Below are 22,442 nucleotides of genomic sequence, written 5' to 3'. Positions count from 1 at the left end.
GCTTAAGGTCTTTTTTAAAGTAGCTGTAAGCTTCTCTTAGCTGTTACTCAAATAAGTTCTACTGACATAAAGAAGCCAATATGATGATAATATCCTTTGAAGATTAGTAAGGCTTATGACATGATTTCAATTTTGTGAAATTTCAAAGAACAAACTTTTTAAAATTAATAAAGCTTTAGGATTTTGTAGAGTGGGAATTGGGGCGCTTCACTGTAAAGTATCTGACGAGTTCTGAGCGTTAAAATTCAAACCAGGGATTATTACCCAGTTACATCTAGGCTTTGAGCGTGCAGACGCTTCTGCTCTGCTTCATATTTATGTACATAGATATTTTTATCATTGGTCTTTCAGATGTTCTTAAAGCAAGGGATTATATGGCGTGTGCGCATAAAAATAACTATAATTCTGTCTTCTAGATTATTAAGAAGAAATTGTGTCTTATTTTTTATTTTAGCCATGAGAGGCAACTAGTTTATGAATAATTTTGAATAAAACAGAAATGGACATTATGTAGAGATCTCTGATAAAAATAATATCAAATAATATCAAATAATCATTTAATATATTTAATGTTTAGTTTCCTATTACATTCCCTTTCTTACTACAAAAGTGCATTGTCAAGAGTTTGCAATACTTTATATTTGTGAAATATCTATTATGTGTCAGACTCCTTGACAGACATTTGGCACACAGTGATAGATAAGACATTGCCCCCACAACTGAAGAGTTCATAGTTAGTGCTGGAGATTCACATGTCAATAAGGAGTCACGATAAGAAAAGATATGTACAATGAAATACTACCAACTTTACAGTAGAGGGTAAAGAGAAAGTTGTGACTAACCCTGCTTGAGAAAGTGATGAGAAATTCAAGGACATCTTCACACAGGGGGAGACATTTGATCTGGGTATTAAAGAATGTGTAAGAGTTTTTCAAGCAGAGAAATAAAGATACTCTAAGCAGCAGGACCAATATGGACCAATAAAATAACCCAAAGCAATAAGAAGAGCATGGCCTGTTCAGAGAAATTTAACAGTTTTGAATGACTTGAGTGAAGGTACTTGAGAATGTGTGATTTTAAATGTTCTCTCTAAGCACTCCGACATCACTTAGTGAGAGATGCTTTTCAGGAAGAATGAACAGTATTTAAGACAACCTGATAGCTGTGAGTACATTTAAGAAGAAAATAGTTGTTGCAGAACTTAGAGTCTGGAAATAATTTACTATATCGAAGTTCAGTGAGCTTAGCAGAACTAAATGAAGCATTTTAAACTGTGGCCCTAGGAGCTACAATAGTATTTATTAACTCACCAGAAGTGCCTGGACATTGGTGAGTTCAGGGGCAAATGAACTGATTGTCAACTAAGTAATGCTGAACAGCCTAAAGGAAAAGCATGTGAGCTTGGGCTCTGGAGTTGGACAGATCTGGACAAGTGGCTTAACTTCTCTAAGCATCTGTTTCCTTTTCTTTTCAGTGAGGAGAATAATGGTACCTACCTCACAGAGTTGTCATGAGGGTTAAATTGTGATCTGACATGTAAAGCTCTTAGCCAGTGCTTAGCATATCGCAAATGCTCAGTGAATGTTAATGAATACTATTATTAACATGCATAAATTTCAGCATTTAACAAAACTTTCAAACTAAGCAAAGAAGTTGGTATCCTTGTTGATCCATATGCTTGTTTTAAATAGTATTTCATTTAGTTGTTGAGAGATTATCATGTACCCAAGCACCTTCAAAGACAATTTCCTTAACTGAGAATAGCTCTCAGCTTCTCATAGGGATAGAAAGGGGTGGGGAGACAGACCTATAAACAAGCAATTATAATATTCTAATTTAAGTGCTATAGGTATTATGTTATAATATATAGAAGATCAGAAGAAGATGCAATTACTAGTCTTGAGGACAGGAAAATACCAACTTTACAGTAGAGGGTAAAGTTACACATGAAGAGCTAAATATAGCATAAAAGACTGAGCATTGCTGTGGACAATTACAGTGACTGGCAGTCTTCATTATTGATGCCCTTTTTTATACATCCACAGAGTTTATAGAGTAGAATTGTTACAATTAGCAAAGACCAACAGTAAACTGAGTTTATAGGGTAGAATTGTTACAATTACCAAAGACCAGCAGTAATTTTAACATCATTCTCCAATATGTTTACCAATTCTGTGGCTGGACGAAATGAGAAATATACATGGGTTTTGCAACACAGATATAATTTACTATTTTTTTAAAAAGGTACATTGGAAATGCATGGGAAATAGAACCAAAAAACAGAGTATATACACACTCCACATATATTTTCACGATCCAATATCACAGTGCCAAAACAAGATTTGAACTTCTGGGCTAAGGAGATTTCCACACAGTGTTTTCTGTTACAGGATTGGTCATTCCAAAATGAAACCCTGTTATATCTTATTTTCAGTTTGGAATGTCTACTTCTTCCACCAAAGTCCCTCTTCATCCTGAAACACATTTGTCATTTTTAGGTACTTATTTTATTTTAAATCCTCAGGTATAAAATTTCTGTTGCCTTGAAACATCTTTTGGGGAAAAAACTTATCTTTAATTATTTTTCATACCATTATGAAGAAAATAGGTATAACAGATGAAATTAGAAATAAAAAATTCTAGATGTATATAAATAATATATTTTGAGAGTTACACTGTAGCTCTACAAATAAGCAGTCAATACATTATAAAGCCTATGCAGACCAAAGATTAATTGATCATGATTAAATAGTAAAAGATCAGAAAAAGTTAAGTGTAGAGCCAAGGCTACCAATTGCATACTTACATTTAGGGAAAAAAATTACAATTTTTTCATGGTATATAAATCATGTCTAGATAACTTCACAAGAACAGCAGATCCAACATGAAAAATAAAAGTAATTATGGCATTCTGCTGGTGCTATGCACAGAGCAGAGCAAAAAGCTAAAATGCTGTCAGAGATCCTATTTTTCCCTACCAGTGGAGTTCCAACTGCAGACAAGGTAAAATGTTAGGATTCTTTATAACCTGGAAAGCTTACACCTTTGGAACCTAGCCTTTTTCTTTTTACTAAATTGAACAGAGATTAGTGTGAAATTAATTGCATATGAAGAGAATAATTCATTCTCATATAAACTTGAATAAAGCATTCATATCATGCTAGCATCAATTTTTACATTTATAACATTAATTAAAAATATATTCAGAAAATTGGTTCTTTTTCTTATAATGACAGCTTTAGATTCATTACTTTGTGGGTAATCTCAAATTGTAAATGCTATTCTAAATTTATTGAGGGGTGATTCTATTTTCATATTGTTTCATAAGCTTGATGACTTTTACTCCTTGAAGTCTCAATGTAATGAGAATACAATTGCTTGACTTATGGAAGATAGAGAACAGTTTGGAACAATTTCTATGATTTTCAGTTTAGCAAAGAAAGTTAGGAAGATATTTTAACATACAAGATAGCCTGGTTTCAGCCATTCCTTATTTGACTTGAGTGACACTTTTAGAAACGTTCTAGTGTATCAGTATGTTTTTTACAATATGGTACCTTAGCCTCTTCACAGAGCTCTAGATGTGATCTGATCAGTGTTTGGACAGTGAAGTCATTGACTTATATTTGGACCATTTCATAATGCTGTTCTCATCAACCAGGATTCCTGGACGTTTTTCAGAACAGCTGTATTTTATGGTTGGTATTTTAGGAAGCAGGCATAAAACCTTTCAATCATCCCTGTTAAATGTTGAGCACGCTTTCGGAGATCTTTGTTGGTACCTGCACTCCTCATGTGAGCAGTCCTCATTGCCATGCTTTCCGGATGTTTGCCTCTTTTGCATCTATCCAAGCCGTTCATAAAAACGTCTTCCCCAAGTCAAATCATCAAAGATTTCCTTCTGAGTAACTCTGGCTCAGTTATTAATCAGCATTAGCTTTATGCGCTTTTTATGAACAACTGGATATTTGTCTAACAGTACTGGTACCTGGCGGTTCAGCTGGCATACCTAAATATCACGAAAGATCCTGTGTAATTGTCTTTAATATCAAATGTCCACTTAGGTATGTATTACTAATTTTCAGAGAATTTCAGCATAACTAAATATGATTGATACGAAGCTCCACTTTGTACTTATTCTTTCTCGTTCAACATATTTCAGGAGTTAGGTGTACCCAGTCGCTCCAACATATATCAATTATCATTATATAACATGAAAATATGATTGAGATTTTTAAAAATTCCTAATTAGATTCTACTCTAATAGGACATTAGTGTGATTTTTTTGTTTGTTTGCTAGTTGGAAAACAATGTCATAACTCTAACTTTAAAATTATGTATGTTTTCATGGGCCGGCCTGGTGGCGCAGTGGTCAAGTTGCACACCTTACGCTTCCGTGGCCGGGGATTCGCCAGTTCGGATCCTGGGTGCGGACATGGCACCGCTTAGCAAGCCATGTTGTGGTAGGCATCCTACATATAAAGTGGAGGAAGATGGGCACGGATGTTAGCTCAGGGCCAGTCTTCCTCAGCAAAAAGAGGAGGATTGGCAGCAGATATTAGCTCAGGGCTAATCTTCCTCAAAAAAATTTAAAAAATAAAATAAAATTATGTATGTTTTCATATATTTAACCTATATTCCAACATAAAATCTTACTAAAGAAAAGAAAAATAACGTTCTTTAAAACATATCAATAAATTAATAGAATTAAAGTTTATAAAAATGTAATGGTATATTAAAATGCATATACACATAACAAATACTGTGACATTTCCATGGAAAATATCTATGTTAATTCATAAATAATCAAAAACTCACCATGAATTGCATCTTAACTTGAAGTTGTAAAGTTTGTTGATTTTTTTCTTATGAAAAATTAAGGCTTTGGAGTCATTCATGTTAATTCAGTCAAATTTCTTTCTCTGAATTTTTTTGTAGATGTAATATTTTTTACATGATAAACATATTTATCTCTTTTGCTAAACGTAATACAGGGCATACCTAGAGATCTGAACATATAATAACCAAAACAATTTTACAAGTTTTAAGAAAGCAAAAATTAAAGAAATACTTCTTTGAGTTTCATTTATGTCTGAAACATTTGTAAATCATAATTATTTTCAAACTAAATATGCAGAGTCTTTGGCTCTACAATATAGGCTGGCTTAACCTTCCGTATCTGGAAGCTAGTTAGGAATTCCCAGAGTAATTAAGTACTTTCCAATTCCTCAATAACAATGTGGACCTCTAATTAATACAAAACATATGAGCAATGGACAACATTTTTCAGATTCTAGGAATCCTTTGCTTTTAGACAAATCATTTTTGAAGTTAGGTAGTAAATGCCACATGAAGACTCAGTTGTTGTTTTAAAGAAGTAGAGAGAAAGTTTCTTGCCTACATCAACGGCTAATTAGTGACTGTTTTTCAGATGAATTCATAATATACTTTTGAACTTTGCCTCCACTTACTGTGACGCATAATTCACAATGAGATGGGTCAATCTCCAACCCCGTTGGAAATTCTATCGTTGAAACACTAGAAGGATTTGCTTACAAGGAAGTGCCTTGATCCAGTGGTACTATGAGGTGACAACGTATTCATAGTATTCATGAGCATTTAGGGCTATAAATACTTTAATAATTTGCCAAATGTGACTGTTTCTGATAATGCTAATGGATTCAGCACAGTTTAATATGTATGGGATGTACATTACTGCACATATTTTGGTTTTTCTTCTAGGTAAGGGAGCGACTGAGGGTTTCTTTAGAAAGAGTCTCTGCACTGGAAGAAGAACTAGCTGCTGCTAATCAGGAGGTAACACACCAACTTTCTCCTCTTTTGAGGTGCAATATTGCTAACATTACAGCCCTTGTGTTTCACAGCACTTTTATTAAAACTGTCACAAAAAATAAATTACATTCTGTATATGCCACTGAACAAGGCCTATTGAAACGAGTTACCAGAGTGGTATTTTCTGATTCCTAGTGCTGCAGATCTGTCACTAGGAGACTAAAGGAAAATTATCAAGAGCTAGTGGCATATGAGCTAGTGAGATGGGATTTAGAGAGACTGCAATCAGAATGCCAGTCTTCCCAGGAAGTAAAACACAGCTCCAAAATTGGAAAACATGGCAAATATCTGTTCAACTTAGAAAATGTTGCAAATGAAGTTAACTCCTTGGAGGGATAAATATATTTCCCCTCAGGTCTTTATTATTCTTGTCTTCTAAAAGCATTGTGCTCATGTTTAGTGGCATTGTTGAATCCACTTCTTTTGTTCTCTTTCGTGACTCTAAGAAAGTATTCTATAATTATGTCTGAGATTTAAAGAGTTGAAGATTTTACTTCTTTTGGTTATTGCTGCACAAATGAGCTTGGGTCATTAGACAAGATATATACATATATATAGTTATATATATATAAAACAAAATCTGCATAGCCCACTAAAATAGCCCCATCTCTCTCTGACGTTTATTTACATCATTACCTTTTTTTCCAGATATTTACTCCCATAATGTAAATATTGGTATGACTAGTAGTGGACATACTAAAACAATTCAGCAAAATCTACTTTTAAATAATTAAAGAAGTGGGAAGCTAATGTCATTAATTTTAAATTTTATTAGGGATTCTTAACAAAATAATATTTACACACATTATACACACAAACCAATACACATTTTCAAACGATGCTAAAAACCTTGTCCTGTACAATCTCCCTTGTTCTTTCAAATAAACTAGGCCAATTTAATGAGCTTATACGTGCTTTTGTTTGTTCTAGGTTTAACAATTTAAACTTGTGACACAATGGCCTTTTAATTATTGGAAGAATGAGTTCCATGTGAATTAAAGGCTAGCGATGCTAAAAGCATAAATGGTGGCATCACAGTTTACAAAAACAGAGAGAGCTTTTTGGTGACCAGATCAGCTTAGTAAACTGGATGGTTTAAAAAAAAAAAGGAAATAAGAAATTGGCATATCTCAGTCATCATAAAAGAAAAGAATCCCTGAGGTAATGGGTAATGACAAGAAGAACTTAGTCCATTTATGAGAGAGAATAGATAAAGTATCTATAAAGTGAGTGTAATTATTCCTAGAAGGTTCAGGAAGAAAATATTAAGTGTTTATTCATTTTGTATTTTAGCGTTATTAATTTTAATTTTTATATATGTTTAATTATATGTTTATTTTGGGTGCGTCCCTCAAAATATTTTATTGATAACGGTAAACAAAGAGAAGGTTTGGTCACTACTAATATAAAAGGCTTGCTTAATATGTCAGTTTCCACTTCTCTTAAATGAAAGAGTGGTGAGACCACTTGGCCAAAGTACTTACACTAAAATAAAAATGTTCCATAAGTTCAAGTGAGGCTGTGAAAATTTGCCCCAGAAATGATAACTGAATGGTTCAATTATATATAAAATAGGAGAACAATACTTGAGAGAATAAAATTGGAGGAAAGATTTTTGACTGTTGTCTTTAATATGATTTTAGCCCTCAAATATTATTGTAGTCTCTGGTAGGTAGTGTAGTACATTTGATTGCTTGTACATAGATTAAAGAAGTTTTAAATCATTAACACTACTTTCCAGCTACTGCAGCCTGTCTCAATGTTTTTGTTTTGTTTTAAGTCATTTGTATAAGTACAAAGAAAATAATTGTGTGCTCATTATTAACTTCAATAGATTTTGTTTTCGATTGTAATTAATTTCCATGTGGCTTAACCTGAATCCTATTCAGAAAGTCACAGATCCAGCAAAAATATAAAAAATAAAAGTTACTTTAGTTTTCTAGTAATAAGTTGTTTATAAATGATAAGTGAGTTTTTATAGAATACATAGGAAAAGTCAACTTTTACTTCATTGAAATTTCATAATGAATAGTAAAAAAAAAAATCAGAACACACCTACACTGTGAGTTCTCAATTCTTTGTAGTAACAACAATTATTAAAAGAAATCTCTTTAAGTCAGTCATCATGTATTGATGATATCAAGATGCATTTAGAAAGCTGATAAAATAAGTTTAGAAAAATTTATACTATTGGCAGCTTTAGAAAGGGGAACTAGATCAAGTGTGGATCTTAGAGGACATAATTCAAGAAAATATTTCAGAAAATAACAGCAAATATTTAGAGAAGAAACAAAACAAAACAATTTAAGAGCACATTCTTAAGAGCTAAACAAAAATTTGTAAGATAGACAAAAACAATGAAGCATTAGAACAAAAGTCTTACATATGACTAAATGAGGAAGGGGTTGGGGAAAATTTCGCTTGATGCTTCAGATTTTGACTTAAAATTAAAATGTATTTACAATTGTTTCTTATAGTTCAAATCCATTTGGTTCCTGAGTTCGTATAGTAAGCTTGTTTGATTCCAGAGTTTCTGCTTGTGAGAATGACAGTTCAGATAGCAAGGATTTTATCCAATATTTTTTTGAATTATTTTAGTTCCTAAATTCAGAAAGGCATAATCAGACAGCAGGGGTTCAAACTGCCAGTAATAATACCTTGAGATATTTATGCATATATACACATGAGGAGTCTGAAAAGATGATACAGTAGAGTTTATTCTATCATCATTGTATTATTTTAATAGAATTTATTCTATCATCTATACATCATTATTTTCTTTCTGTCTCTCTGTTTCTGTCTCTTTCTCTCTCTCTTTGTCCCATTCTCACTGATGATTTTGGAGTTATCATCCTTTGACATCTTTTCTTTACATAATCTCTCCCATGGAGGCCTCATTAATTTCTTATCCATCCAAGGCTTCGACCATTCCTTCTGTGGAAAAGAAACCAAAATCCATAGCTCAAAGTTCATGCTCTTTTCTGAGCTCCACAAAAAAGTTTTAAAGTTGGTTTGGCATCTCCACAGGGCTTTGCTAATGGTTGTATAGATTGTTCTCTGCCACAGGTGTCCAGTGGCAGGTGGGTGGGCAAAGAGGGGTAAAATCCAGCTCAGAGTCTGCTAATCAAAATATGCACGAGAGGAACTGTAACCACCTATAGTGGGCAATTTTTCTAATTTACACGAAGGCACCATCTGTGCTGGTGGGCCTGGATATCCACCGGGTTTTTCCGAGTGTCTCCCTAGATTCTCTATGGCAGTTTAATGCGATGAAATAAGTAGTCTATTAAAAAGAAGATGAGATAACTATATATGCTGTTCCGGAAAAAGCTGCAAAACATTCTACTATATGAAAAGGAAGAAGTTGCATAGAATGACCCCAATTTTGTACAAATACAGGTAATAGTAATATATGATTATGGGACTAGAAAAAAAGTTTTAGATATAAATACCAGGCTGTTATTATTAGTTGTCTCTGGTGTTTGCAAGTATATGTACTATATATTTCTTTAGTGTTTGAATTTTTAGTAAATTTTCATGATAAACAAATAAAATAATAAAGATATTTCAGTCAGATAACTATCCATTATAGATAATTCTATTGAACTCTTAATAACAATAACTAATATTTACTGAGTGCTTTAGATCTGTAGGCACTATGCTAAATACATATGTATCAACAGAATACTGGAAGTCAAGTACTACTGTTATTTTACAGATGAGCCCAGACAGGTTGTTTCTCCTAATGTATCACTATTCTCTGCTACTTGAAAATATGGTTATCTTTGAATTTGTCTTAACTCTCTGCATTCAGGTTGTTCTAATCCATATATTTAACTGTGTCCACAATCTACCCCACATCCATTTACCCTCATCTTTTTCCGGATATGTTAAAACCACCATAGTTCAGATCTTCATTAATTCTCACCTAGAATATTATAATAGGTTTTTATCTATTCTTGTCTCCTATCTCTTTCTGCTATATAATTCTTCAAGGATAAACAGGCTAAGCAGAGTTCCAACATATTGATTATTTTTCCTAATATTTTCTCATATGTAATATGTATTTCAATGTAATATATACCATATTAATATATTAATCACATAATACAATATGTATTTCTATATGTTAATAACATAATGATGTATATTACTAGACCTGTAATATACCATCAAGAATTTCTTTAATGGCCCTAACCTAAAAATCCACCTTTAGCTCCCGCTACCCCTACTGCCCTGAATCGTTGTAATGTCTTGTTAAATTAGATTACTCATTGTTTTGAAAGCAGCCAACATTTTGCCTGACTCTAAATCTTACTTATGCTAATGTCTCTCTTGGAATGCCTCCACAACCCCAATTCACCCATTGAAATCATACTTCCTCATTTAAATTCAAGTTCAGACATTACCTTTTTAATGAAATCTTTTATGATTTCTTGCCTACAGTCATTGCTCCTTAGTTTACGTTGCTAGAGCTCATTGCTTCAGCATTTATTATGACTGTTCAACAAGTACGAGAGTTAGTTCTATACCTGTCTAAATCTAAGCTGTTAGCTCCCTGAAAAAGTGGACTGTGTCTTGCTTACTTGTGTTTATTTCACTCAGTACAGTGACATGAGCCTTGCAATCAATATGTATTTGTCAAATTGCATTGTATAGAGTTTGTTCTCACCAGTATGTTCACATTGTTCCTTGATTAGTCCCTTAATAGATAGTTTGAACAGTCTTAGGCATGTTCAAGAAGAGCAATACATTGATCTCAGGCATTAAATGATCAAGATGTTTGTTCTTTCAGAATATGACTATTGAGCAACTGCCATGTGCAGAAAGTTCTATGAGTCTCTGACAGGGAGGAATAGGAAAAATAAAATGATAAAAGAAACATTACTCAAATTTTCATGTAATTTTCCCCTCTAGTAACGGAGACATATATAAACTATAAGTAAGATGTAATTTAGTGCAAAACGAAATAAATGCAAAATAGAGGCCCAAACAAAGTACAAACAAGCAGTGAGGAGAAGAGTATTTATTTTGAACCAAAGGATCAGAGAAGGCTTCACCCTTGAAGGAACACTACGATTTGGCTTCAAAACTGTGGAAAAACATTTTAAGCTGAGCAGACTATGATTAATAAAATCTGAAATTGCCTGTTTCAAGAATAATGGATGATATTATATTGGTAAGAATCAAGGTGTGAAAAGAGTAGAAGAGGAGGGTGGAGAGGTTGATGGGACTCGGATTCTAGAGGACCCTGAATGCCGCGTTCAAAATTTGGAATTCATACTGTATGAAATGAGAAAGCACTGAAGGTATAGTTTTGTTTTGGTTTTGGACTTTGTTTGTTTTTTGTAATTTTTGGGTTTTTTGGCTTTTTTGGTAAAGTACAAACTACTGAAGTATGTTTTTCTTTTCTTTTTGTAAAGTGTGGGGATAGGATGGAGTAGAGCTGGAAGGTTGACAGAATCTGCCAGTGCTGACTGACATAATGATCGATATGTGATTGTGATCATGACACATCAATTCAGCAAACATTTATTGGGCATCTTCTATTTGCCAGGCATTGTGTTAAGTACCGGGTATAAATATATAACTAAAACTCAGATATTAGTAAAGCAATGGTTCTTCTCTCAAGTTTATTATGGGAGCGAGCATGGTAAAAAGTAATTGTAGTGAGGAGCTATTATTTAATGGGTGTGGAGTTTCACTTTGGGAAAATGAAAAAATTCTGAAGATGAGTGGTGGTGATGGTTGCATAATAATGTGAATGTACTTACTGCTACTGAACTGTACACTTAAAAATGGTTAAAATGGTAAAATTTATGTTATGTATATTTTATCACAATAAAAAAGTAGATAACACGATATGACTAAAGTGAAAATGAAAGTAAGTACAAGGATTAGTAGTACCACGAAAGAGAGTAGTTAATTCTATGGGCATGAATGAGGAAAAGCAGATGGTATACAAAAATTTTCCTAGAGAAATCTTGCCATTTGCAACAACATGGGTGAAATTTGAGGGTGTTAAGTAAGTGAAATAACTCAGAGAAAGACAAACGCTATAGGATCTCATTTTTATGTAGAATCTAAAAATGTTGAACTCACAGAAACAGGGTAGATTAGTGGTTGCCAGGGGCTGGGGAAGTGGGGGGAATGGGGAGATATTGGTCAAAGAATACAAACTTTCGGTTATAAAATGAGTAAGATTAGGGAATGTAATGTACAATATGGTAACTATGGTTAACAATATTGTATATTTGAAATTTTCTGAGAGTAGATCTTAAATGTGTCTTCACCAGGCACTCAGAAAAATGGTAACGATGTGAGTTAATGGACGTATTATCTAATTTTATTGTGGTAATCATTTCTCTCTCTGTATATATATCAAATGTTCACATTTTGTACCTTATACTTACACAATGTTATTTGTCAATTACATCTAAATAAAGCTGAAAAAATATTTTCAAATCTTCCTAAAGGAAAACAAAGTGTACCTAGAATTTGGAGGGTGACTGCAAAGAGTTTATCAAATAGATTTGGAGGAAGAAAAGGGTAGCAGGCAGGTGCGGAGATAGGCTTGAGGCTGTAGAGGCAGGCAAATCTGAGTTAGGGATGGCTGCAGCTCAGGCTTCATCCTGTAGTCAACAGTGAGCCAACAAGAGACTTTTAGGAGGGAAGGAGATGATCAGATTTTCAATTTTGCAAGCCAGTGGCACCTCCAAAAGTTAAAGGTAAAAAGCGTCTATGATAGTCAAGGGGACCGTGTGTATAGTTGAGATTTGTAAAAATCATTATGAAATTTTGGAAAAAAACAAGGGGCTAATGTCAGAAAATATTGAACTCTGTAGAGTCTCGCCTTTCTTATGGTCTTTTAGTAATGGAAAATATAGATATAAATGAAAGAATCAAAACAACCTTGTAAATAAATATATACACGTGATGAAAATTTGCTGTCATTTTCTGTCTCCTTGAACAGCCCCCCAGAGGCAGATTGTATTGTTAATGCTGAATGCATTTTCCAGGCCATTGTCCTGAAAAAGTGAGTCCTGATTCTTTAGACATGGAAAATATAATAACGTCTTTATTTCTTGCAGAGTATTTTTGTTACTGCCTAAAATTGGAAAACAACAAAAAAAATGTACAATAAAGGGAAGTGCAAAGCGGAATAAATAGATTACACCTTAACAATGTGTTCTCCTTTAGCAGAAGCCCACATACTTTTTTAATTATTTAATTAAACCAGACAAAATGGATTATTCAGAAGCTGGAGTAAAAATTCAATTGACAGACTAATTTTCATTGAACACACAGGTGCGCTTATTTTAAAAGCTTTTCTACATGATTGTGTTATACATAAAAAGAATTGGCATGTCTAGTTGTAGGCTGAACTATATTTTGTATATTGCTTTCATTCTATGTTTGTTTACTCTAACCACTGAATTTACCAACTTTAAATTAGAATTTTCTTAAGGAAATTAGCATTTCCTTTACGTCATCTACAACCAGCCTTATCCCTGAAGTCTAATTTCCTCAGGAAAAATTAAAGAACTTTCAGAGGCAAATCATTTATCTTTCATATTCTTAAGAATATTGGATCATGGTGGTGAGAGGCATGAGAAGCAGGAAATTGACATTTTGGAGGTTTATAAGACCACGGACCTTGGCCATCACTTTAAATGCATTACACTATTTAATCATCACAACAGTCCTTTAAGTTGGGTTAATAACCAGTACTCTGTTGAATTCATGGAAATTAATGGACACCTGGAAAACGTGCATAGATACAGGCAAAGGTGGAATCTACCCAGAAGCAAATAAAAGGCTGAAAAAGAGCAATCAGAGATGTGAGACTCAAATGAGTCAAGAGTATTGAAGCAAAACAGAGATAGAGATAAAGAGAAAGAGAGTTTTAAGTGTAAGGATTGGAGGTGATTGACAGTGTCACATGTTTCTTGAATGCCTGTAGGATTATATCTAATAAGAGGTGATTAGATTTAAAATTAGAAAGTCACTGGAGGGCCGGCCTGGTGGTTCAGTGGTTAAGTTCTCATGTTCCACTTAGCAGACTGCGGTTCGCCAGTTCAGATCCCGGGTGTGCACATGGCACTATTTGGCACGCAATGCTGTGGTAGGCATCCCACATATAAGGTAGAGGAAGATGGGCACAGATGTTAGTTCAGGGCCAGGCTTCCTCAGCAAAAAGAGGAAGACTGGCAGTAGTTAGCTCAGTGCTAATCTTCCTCAAAAAGCAAAAAAAAAGAAAGTCGCTGGAAATGTTTGCAAAGACAGTTTCAATAAATTATAATGGAAGGAGAATAGCTGTAATGACAAGAATTTATGAGTCAATTAGAAGTTTAAAAATGGGAGAGGGTGAGTAATACTCGAGAAATTTGGCAAAAAGGAGAAGGGAGGGTAAAAGCTGAATAAGTAGGCAGTATTCAGAGATAGTTCATTGAAAATGCTAACAGCCAATGGAAAGAAAGAAGGAAGAAACAAAGGAAAAGGGATTATCGATGGACAACACAGTAGAGGATAAGCATGGTTTCAAGGTCAATCACAAGTAGTAGAAGGAGAACAGAGTGTAATGTCGAGATGAATGAAGATTTTTATTTGGAGAAGGAAAAAGACAGAAATTTTATCAGAGAGATTCTTCCCAAGGAAACGGGTCATCTGATAAGGGAGGTGGGAAAGAAGTTACCTTTTATGAGTTTAAGGAGATTGAGAACAAGACAATGTAGAATATGGAAAGGAACCAATAAGGCTAAGCAAGGAAATTTTAGTGTGACGTGGTAGACCCAAAGGAGGTTGTCATTAAGTTACCCCAGCAAATTAAATAAGGCCAGTTTCCACAGCACTTCCCAACTGAAACAACATGGATTCTTCCACAGTATTTCCTTGTCTAAATCTATGAAGTTATGTTAGTCATCCTAATTTGAAAGGAAGAGATACAAACATGAAATTAAAGTTGTCTCAGATCACTTTGGCCACTTCAAATAAATCCATAGGTGAAATGTTTCTCCAAAAACTTGACAGGGCCAAAAGTCAGGAAGCTTCTGAAATCATGAGCAACTCAGCTATATTTAAATAATTTGAAACAAATCTCATAGCTGAAAATGATCCAGAAAAACACGTGGAAAGTGGGAGAGTTGTTGAAGTAGTACCTATTAAAGGAATTTTCTCTGGGGAATTAATAGCAATATATATCTGAAGTTACAGGATCACTTATTTGGAGAGTTAATGAAATGACCAACTCATTTTTCTCTTCAAATTAAAACTGCCATTTCAGTGATTGGAAAGCTCCAGATGTACAAAAAGAGACCATTGCAAAAGTACTTGAGTTAAATTATTTCAGAATCCTAAAACTGATAATTATTTATCTTGGTAGACCCTTTGCCAATTACTCATTTCTTGGTTCTTTTCATTCAATTTCCTTTCCAGTTTTATGAGATAAAAGCAGATTTAATTTTTTGTGTCTATCCTTGCCTTTATAAAAACAGTTAATCTTACAACTTTCCAATTTCCTGTATGTTTCTGTATACCACATATTCTAGTTCAGCTAATTAGCTTATTTTCATCATTAGTAAATGTGTGAAACTATTTTCATCATTAGTGAATTCCCTGACCAACTTTGAATTAACACTCTAATAGAAAGTCAAATACAGGTTTTTTGTTCTATTAGCATTTGATGAAAGTCACCGTGGCCAAACTTGCCAGAGAATAGTATTTGTTTAATGACAACAGTGTCTGCATAAGGTAATGACATCCTTGCAGCTCCAAACTTAGATTCCTTGAAGACTATGTAAAACTGTCTCAAGTGATGTTTTCAGCCTGCCTGCGAACTGTTGTGACTTTCCGATAGAGTCACTTATTGGAAACCTATTCTTCCTGTTGGAAGTTTATAATTTTTGGTTAGAAAATTGTATAGTTCCTAATTGATTTTATTTCATGGAAGAGTTTAATGATAGTTGAACAAAGTCCTTTTTTGCCTTATATTGATAAACTCCAAGTTTCAGTGTTGTCAAACTGGTAGCTATTCTTGAAGGCCTACAATTTCTTATTATGTCTCTTGGATATCCTTTATGATGATCCTGCGTTGTAAAGATAAGTGTAGGAACTGTAAATTACCCAAGTTATTATCATTAATAGAAAATATCTTCTTTGCTGTTGGTAATAGCACTGTTCCAATACAAAGACTCTTTCCCAAATAAAAGGAAATCAAGATGTCTTACAAGAGCGTTTGTTAAAACCCAACAAAGGAAAGAGAGCCGAAGAAATTGCCATTTGCTACTTCCACTACTTTTGCTGTTTCCAAGACCTGTATGGAACAATTATTTAAAATATAGTGAAAATTATCTTTTGTTGTATATGAGATATTTGAAGTCTGTTTGCAAATCTTTTCAGACTCTCTTTCCTGTTTTGATTAGAATCTTTTCTTTGATGAAAGCAAAGAATTTGTTTTTCTTGTAATAGAAGAAATGGTTATTTTATCTTTGCAAGTAGAGATTATGAACTGCTTTTTTTCTCTCTCTATTAATAACAAGATCATTATTGATATTAACACTTTGATCATAAGCATTATAAATTGACCCATTTCATTTTACCTGTGTATTACTCGTCTGGTCTTATGAATTTTAAAGCTAACAATTTAAGAAAGATAACTTATCTTCTAAAAAATTTAAGTGGAATACTGAAATTTATTGAGTAAAAAGGTATAAAGTAAAACAAAAAGACATTTTTTTTAAGTCAAAAGATTCCAGTTTGAGTCCTATATATATCATATATCAATTCCGTAATCCCTGGCAATTTATTTAACCTCTCCGAACCTGAATTTTCTCATCTTTGAGATGAAAACTAATAAATTTTGGACTGGCCTATCTTTCAAAGAAGTCATGATATTTGGATGAGATAGTATACATGGAAGCACATTGTAAACTTGTACTAAAGTTGCATTGCTATTACTAGTCTCAAAAGGACAATATCAGCTAGTTATTAGTTGAGTAGAAGAAAAGTCTTTTCTGTTGACAATTTAAACTTGCTGATAAACAAGATAACAGTACCTTATTTTATACACGGGACTACATCTCCTGTTATTGGATAAACAAATACCTTATTTGTTCATAGGATGATTCTGTAGCACTGCATGCATTTCATAAATGATTTTGCCATTCACTTATTTAGGCAGTAGGTAAAAATAATAGCGCCTACAATTTGGGGGGAGATTATTGTGTACCTGGCACTATGCTAAGCGCTATATACCCCCCCCAAATGCACACACATACTTTTCAGTTAATCATCACAATTAACTAGAGAAAAGTGTAACTATTACTACTAGCATTTTGCAAATGAGGAAACTGAGGCCTGGAGGAACTCAGTGAATTGTTTTGCGTGTTATCACTAGTCGGAAGGAATGCAAAGCCAGGATATCGGACTCCAGACATGAGTGTTTGCCAGTGGCCACTAGATCATGTTCACCACCCAAAGTCTAATCATAATCCATCACCAGAAATTGGAATATAATGATGTGCACCTGAAATTTTTATAATGTTATAAACCAATGTTACCTCAATAGAAATAAATAATCTAGAATATACTATAAAAAAGTGAATTGAGTTAACATGATTATTAAATACATGAGAAAATACCATGCTAGTCTCCGACTCACAGTATCTGAATATATATCCAAAATATTGTTAATTTTTATTGTTCTTTAATACCTCAACTTGTCACTCACTGCTCAAAATTATGCTTATTTTATGCTTTGATTATAAATCTTTTGTAGTTGCAGTCCTATATTTAAGAATATGTCACAATAGTTTTGTAGGATTTCATACCCAAGAATATTCCTAAAATTATTCTCAAAAGAAAAAGTAGCCACTAGGCTGTCTGACCTTTCTCTTAACAACAAAATTTCTTTATGTATGAAAACTGTATCTGTAAATCAAGTTTACCTTCTACCAATTACTTAAATTCATCATCACATCTTCACATTTGTTATATTTCTATGGGTTATTTCAAGGTTCATAGCTTCATTATATTGACAGACAGATAAAACAAGTAACTAAATTAATATGGACTCTGATTTACGTTTCATGCATGACTGAGCTGACATCCAACCGTGAGTTGCCTTGCCTTACTGGGTATTTGCGCTAGAATATTAAGCTCCATCTGTCCATCATGACCACCTCATAGCAAAGACTCCAGTCCAACATGGTCCTCAAACCAAGGCGTTCAACTATCTTTGCACACTTCTGACCACAATGGCAGGAAACCCTAATGATTATTGAATTTACTGCTGAGGTCCGTACCCCCTTGAAATTTAAGGTAGCTCATTCACTTAATATCAGAATTACGCTCATCACAAGGAGCCTGCATAATTTTGGACACACTTCCTGTAACAACCAAAGCAATTTTATCTGTGCAAGTACATCAATTCAATATAGTACTTCTAAAATATATAGCTGGCTCCAAATCATAAAATTCCTTTGCATAATTTGCTTTTATCCTTTCTTACTGATAGAGTTTAATCACACTTTTTATTGGCTCAACACATACACACAATGACTTCTATCTTTGGATTGAAGCGCCTGCCACAGTTGTCACCACTTCTAGCCAGCAGGATATGGAAGAGGATCAAGAAGCATATAAGGATAATTTTTAGAATCATGATAAGGAAGTATCATGAATGATTTTTGCTCACATCTCTTTGAACAAAACTTGGTCTCACAGTCACTCTAAACTGTAAAAGAGAGCAGCAAGTGCAATCTCTATTTGGGTGGCCAAATGCAGGAGTTCTATTGCTAAAGAGTGGGAGAATGGATATTAATGTGCAACATATAGCATCTAGAACACATGGAATATAAAGAATGCTTGGAATTCAACAGTGAATTTACTAAAGTCATATAAAAATATATTTACAAATATCACTAGCTTTCCCGCACCAGCAGTAAATTAAATAGAAATGAAAAGTAACAAAATCAAAATAATAAAAATTGAAGACCATGAAAAATGACTAATCAAAAATGTATGCAAGGAGCCGGCCAGGAGGCGCAGCAGTTAAGTTTGCATGTTCTACTTCGGCGGCCCGGGGTTTGCTGGTTTGGATCCCGGGTGTGGACATATCACCGCTTGGCAAGCCATGCTGTGGCAGGCATCCCATGTATAAAGCAGCTCAGGGCCAGTCTTCCTCAGCAAAAAGAGGAGGATTGGCAGCATATGTTAGCTCAGGGCTAATCTTCCTCAAAAAGAAAAACTGTATGCAAGGATAATAATTTAAGACTTTATATTTAGCAGAAACAGCATTCATTCAACAAACATTTATTAAAACAGCTACAATAGTAACTAATACTTATATAGTACCTACAGCACGAGAGGCCCTCTTCTAAGTGTTTTCTACATTTTGACTCATTTTTTCTTCACATTAGTAACCTTTAGGGCTGTTATTACAAACATCATCATTTACAGAAAAGGAAATTGAAGCACAGAGGAGGTAAATAATTTGTTAATGTTCATATCGACAGAAAGTGGTAGAACCGGAAATCTACTTCATAGTTCATGCCCTTAATCGCGCTCTATCCTATCTATTGCACAGGTACCAAGCACAGCTTGGGGCCTTGAAGACACATAACAGTAACCAAGCCAGAAGTAACCCCTGCCCTCAAAGAGTGTATATTGGAAACATATAAATTTAAAAATAATTTTAGGGAGCAGATAAACTCTATGAAATAAATTACACAGAGCTATGGATAGAGAGTATTGCAAATATAACCCATACTTATTTTCTAAATTTTTTGTGTCAAATCAGTTCTTTCTTTTGTAATATTATTAATCGATGTCACCATGTCATGTAAAACATTCCTGCTTAGATGTTACTATACCAAAGAACATATGAAAAAACACATTTATTCCATCAAGTAATCACATTTTCAGGGATCATTGATCCTGTTTCTACTGATTTAAATGACATTAGAAGCAATATGTGAAAGTGAATAAACAGCCTAAGTCTAAAAATCAGGAAATAGAGTTGTGCCGACTTTCACTGGGTTCAGTGGAGCAGTTTTTAAAAAAAGAGATGAACCTGAGCCACCACATCACGGGTCAGCAAACTTTTCTGTAAAGGTCCAGCTAGTAAATATCTCAGGCTGTGACAAGATGGCCTGTGTCACTGCTACTCCGCCATTGGAGAGTGAAAGCGGTCACGGGCAATTATATAAACAAATGAGCTTGACCATGTTCCAATAAAAATGTATTTAGGGTCACCGGAAATTTAATTTCTTTTAACATTCATGTGTCACAAAGTATTATTTTTCTTTAGATTTTTTTTAATGGTTCAGAAATGTATAAGCCATTTTTAGCTTGCAGGCCTGACAGAAACAGCCAGGCTGCAGGCTGGAGTGGCTCCCCCTGCCCAGACGGCCACTGAGGTCACATCCCAGAGGCTCCCTCTGCCACAGGCTGGGCTGCACTGGAAGACTCCATGCACATTGGTCCTCATGGAAGAGTGTGTAATGGTCACTCTGAAGTTTACTAAAATCAAGATTCATTAAAATGGAGTCTGCATTTTTAAGAAACATCATAGGTGATTTTGATGCAAGTGAGTTTGAACTGCCAATAAGAGCCTTGGCCTAAAAATAACATAAATGTAGAACACAGAACTACTATTGCACAAAATTGGGATCTCTTGCCCAATGCACGTAAAAAAAAAAAAAAAAACCATTAATTACAGCATCAGCTTTCAGGAAAAGAAAACAGCTTTATTCTTCAAGATCAATCTGCAGGGAGACGGGGGGGTGTGCCCTCAGATCTGTCTCCCCACTTCAGGATTGGGGGCAAAATTTAAGAGGTTAGGGAGCACAGACTGGCATGGGGAAATGCTGGCCAGACAGGTTTTGATTGGTGGGCTTCAAACATTAATGGTAAGGTTCTAAACATTTATGATGAGGTGGGAAGGAATTTTAACACCAGGTCTTCCTGAATGACACATGCCTCACTTCTGATAAGAGTCTGACTTTGAAGTTCCAGTCACGTCCTGGTCCTTTGGTTCCATGGGGAGGAGGATCTTTGGTTCTTCGGTCATTTCAGGTCAAGATTTCTTCTTCTGTGCATGCTCTGGCTGTGTGACTTTGCAAATCTCCTGGAAGACTATTTCTTTCTTTTTTTTTTTTGGTAAGGTTGGCACCTGAGCTAACAACTGTTGCCAATCTTCTTTTTTTTTTTTAATTGCTTTTTCTCCCCAAATCCCCCCAGTACATAGTTGTATATTTTTTAGTTGTGGGTCCTTCTAGCTGTGGCATGTGGGACGCTGCCTCAACATGACTTGATGAGCAGTGCCATGTCCGCGCCAGGATCCGAACCAGCGAAACCCTGGGCCGCTGAAGCGGAACATGCAAACTTAACCACTCGGACCCGGGGCAGCCTCCTGGAAGACTATTTCTTTTTTTTTTTTTTTTTTTAAAGATTTTATTTTTTTCCTTTTTCTCCCCAAAGCCCCTCTGGTACATAGTTGTATATTCTTCGTTGTGGGTCCTTCTAGTTGTGGTATGTGGGACGCTGCCTCAGCGTGGTCTGATGAGCAGTGCCATGTCCGCGCCCAGGATTCGAACCAACGAAACACTGGGCCGCCTGCAGCGGAGTGCGCGAACTTAACCACTCTGCCACGGGGCCAGCCCTGGAAGACTATTTCTTAATTACTCTGTTGATAAGATGGGGTCAGTTGAACTGGATCTGGAGGGCCCATGGCTACAGACTCCAACAACTGAAGATCACAAAACAGTGAGATAAATATGATACCAGAAATAAGAAGGAGAAAAACATACGAAATACTCTATGAAAAGTGGAGAGTAAGGAGTAGGTAGAAGTTAGTGTGGGCAAGTGAGGGGAAAGTGGTGAGTATAAAACCTTCATTCTATATAGAATACTTTTAATTGGGTGCTGTGGATATATCCTGCCCTGGCTAAGAAAAGAAGTCTGAGGACAAGAAAGGAAAGGAGCAAATACCCTGCCGACAGGAGCTGTAATTCCTGCCCAGGGAATTTACTTTCTCCCTAAGTGGTTCTGCATTTGCTGGCTCTGTGACTTTAGGTAATTTCTTTATCCTCTTTGCCTCAATTAGCTCAACTCTAATAATAGAACTTAGAAGGTTGTGAGGTTTGAATGAGTTAATATTGTAAAGAGCTTAAAACGTGCTTGGCACAAACTATCTTTCAGTAGATATTATTGTTATTGATGGTGATGAGGTCATTGTTTTCTTTTTAGCAGTGATATTATCCTTCTTTCAAAGATGATTGGACTGAGATCCAGGAGGTGGAGTGTGGGTCCCACAGTGGGACTGACTAGGTGGCAATTTGTTGGGGACAGGAAGAGGTTTATCATTCATTCTCTGTAAACTGCATTTTCTTCATCCATAAAAATAAAAATATAAAGGCCATATAATTTCTGGTCGCTTCCCATACTGACATTTTGTATTGTGTACACATTTAAAAATCACATTAAAATAAAATTGAAATACGTGCCAATGAATATAACACATGATTATTACCATTAGAACCCAAGCAAATGGATTGCTTTAAAATGAATTGTTAAGAATAATGGGTTTA

General features: G+C 34.7%; 1 protein-coding gene across 50 annotated transcripts in view; it reads left to right on the top strand.

Annotated features, from left to right (window-relative positions):
- PPFIA2 (PTPRF interacting protein alpha 2) overlaps positions 1-22,442 on the top strand; it is a 451,986-nt gene that overhangs the window by 280,397 nt on the left and 149,147 nt on the right. For 40 of the 50 annotated variants that reach the window (XM_070253915.1, XM_070253923.1, XM_070253918.1 and 37 more), the window contains one exon: positions 5,743-5,817. The exons of the other annotated variants lie outside the window; for them this stretch is intronic. In XM_070253915.1, coding sequence (XP_070110016.1) covers positions 5,743-5,817 — 75 coding nt within the window. The remainder of the gene's footprint in view (positions 1-5,742; positions 5,818-22,442) is intronic. 50 annotated transcript variants of the gene reach the window in all.

Source organism: Equus caballus, chromosome 28 (assembly GCF_041296265.1).
Source record: "Equus caballus isolate H_3958 breed thoroughbred chromosome 28, TB-T2T, whole genome shotgun sequence".
In the NCBI taxonomy this organism is placed as follows: Eukaryota; Metazoa; Chordata; class Mammalia; order Perissodactyla; family Equidae; genus Equus; species Equus caballus.
This window is presented reverse-complemented; position numbering and strand designations above follow the sequence as displayed.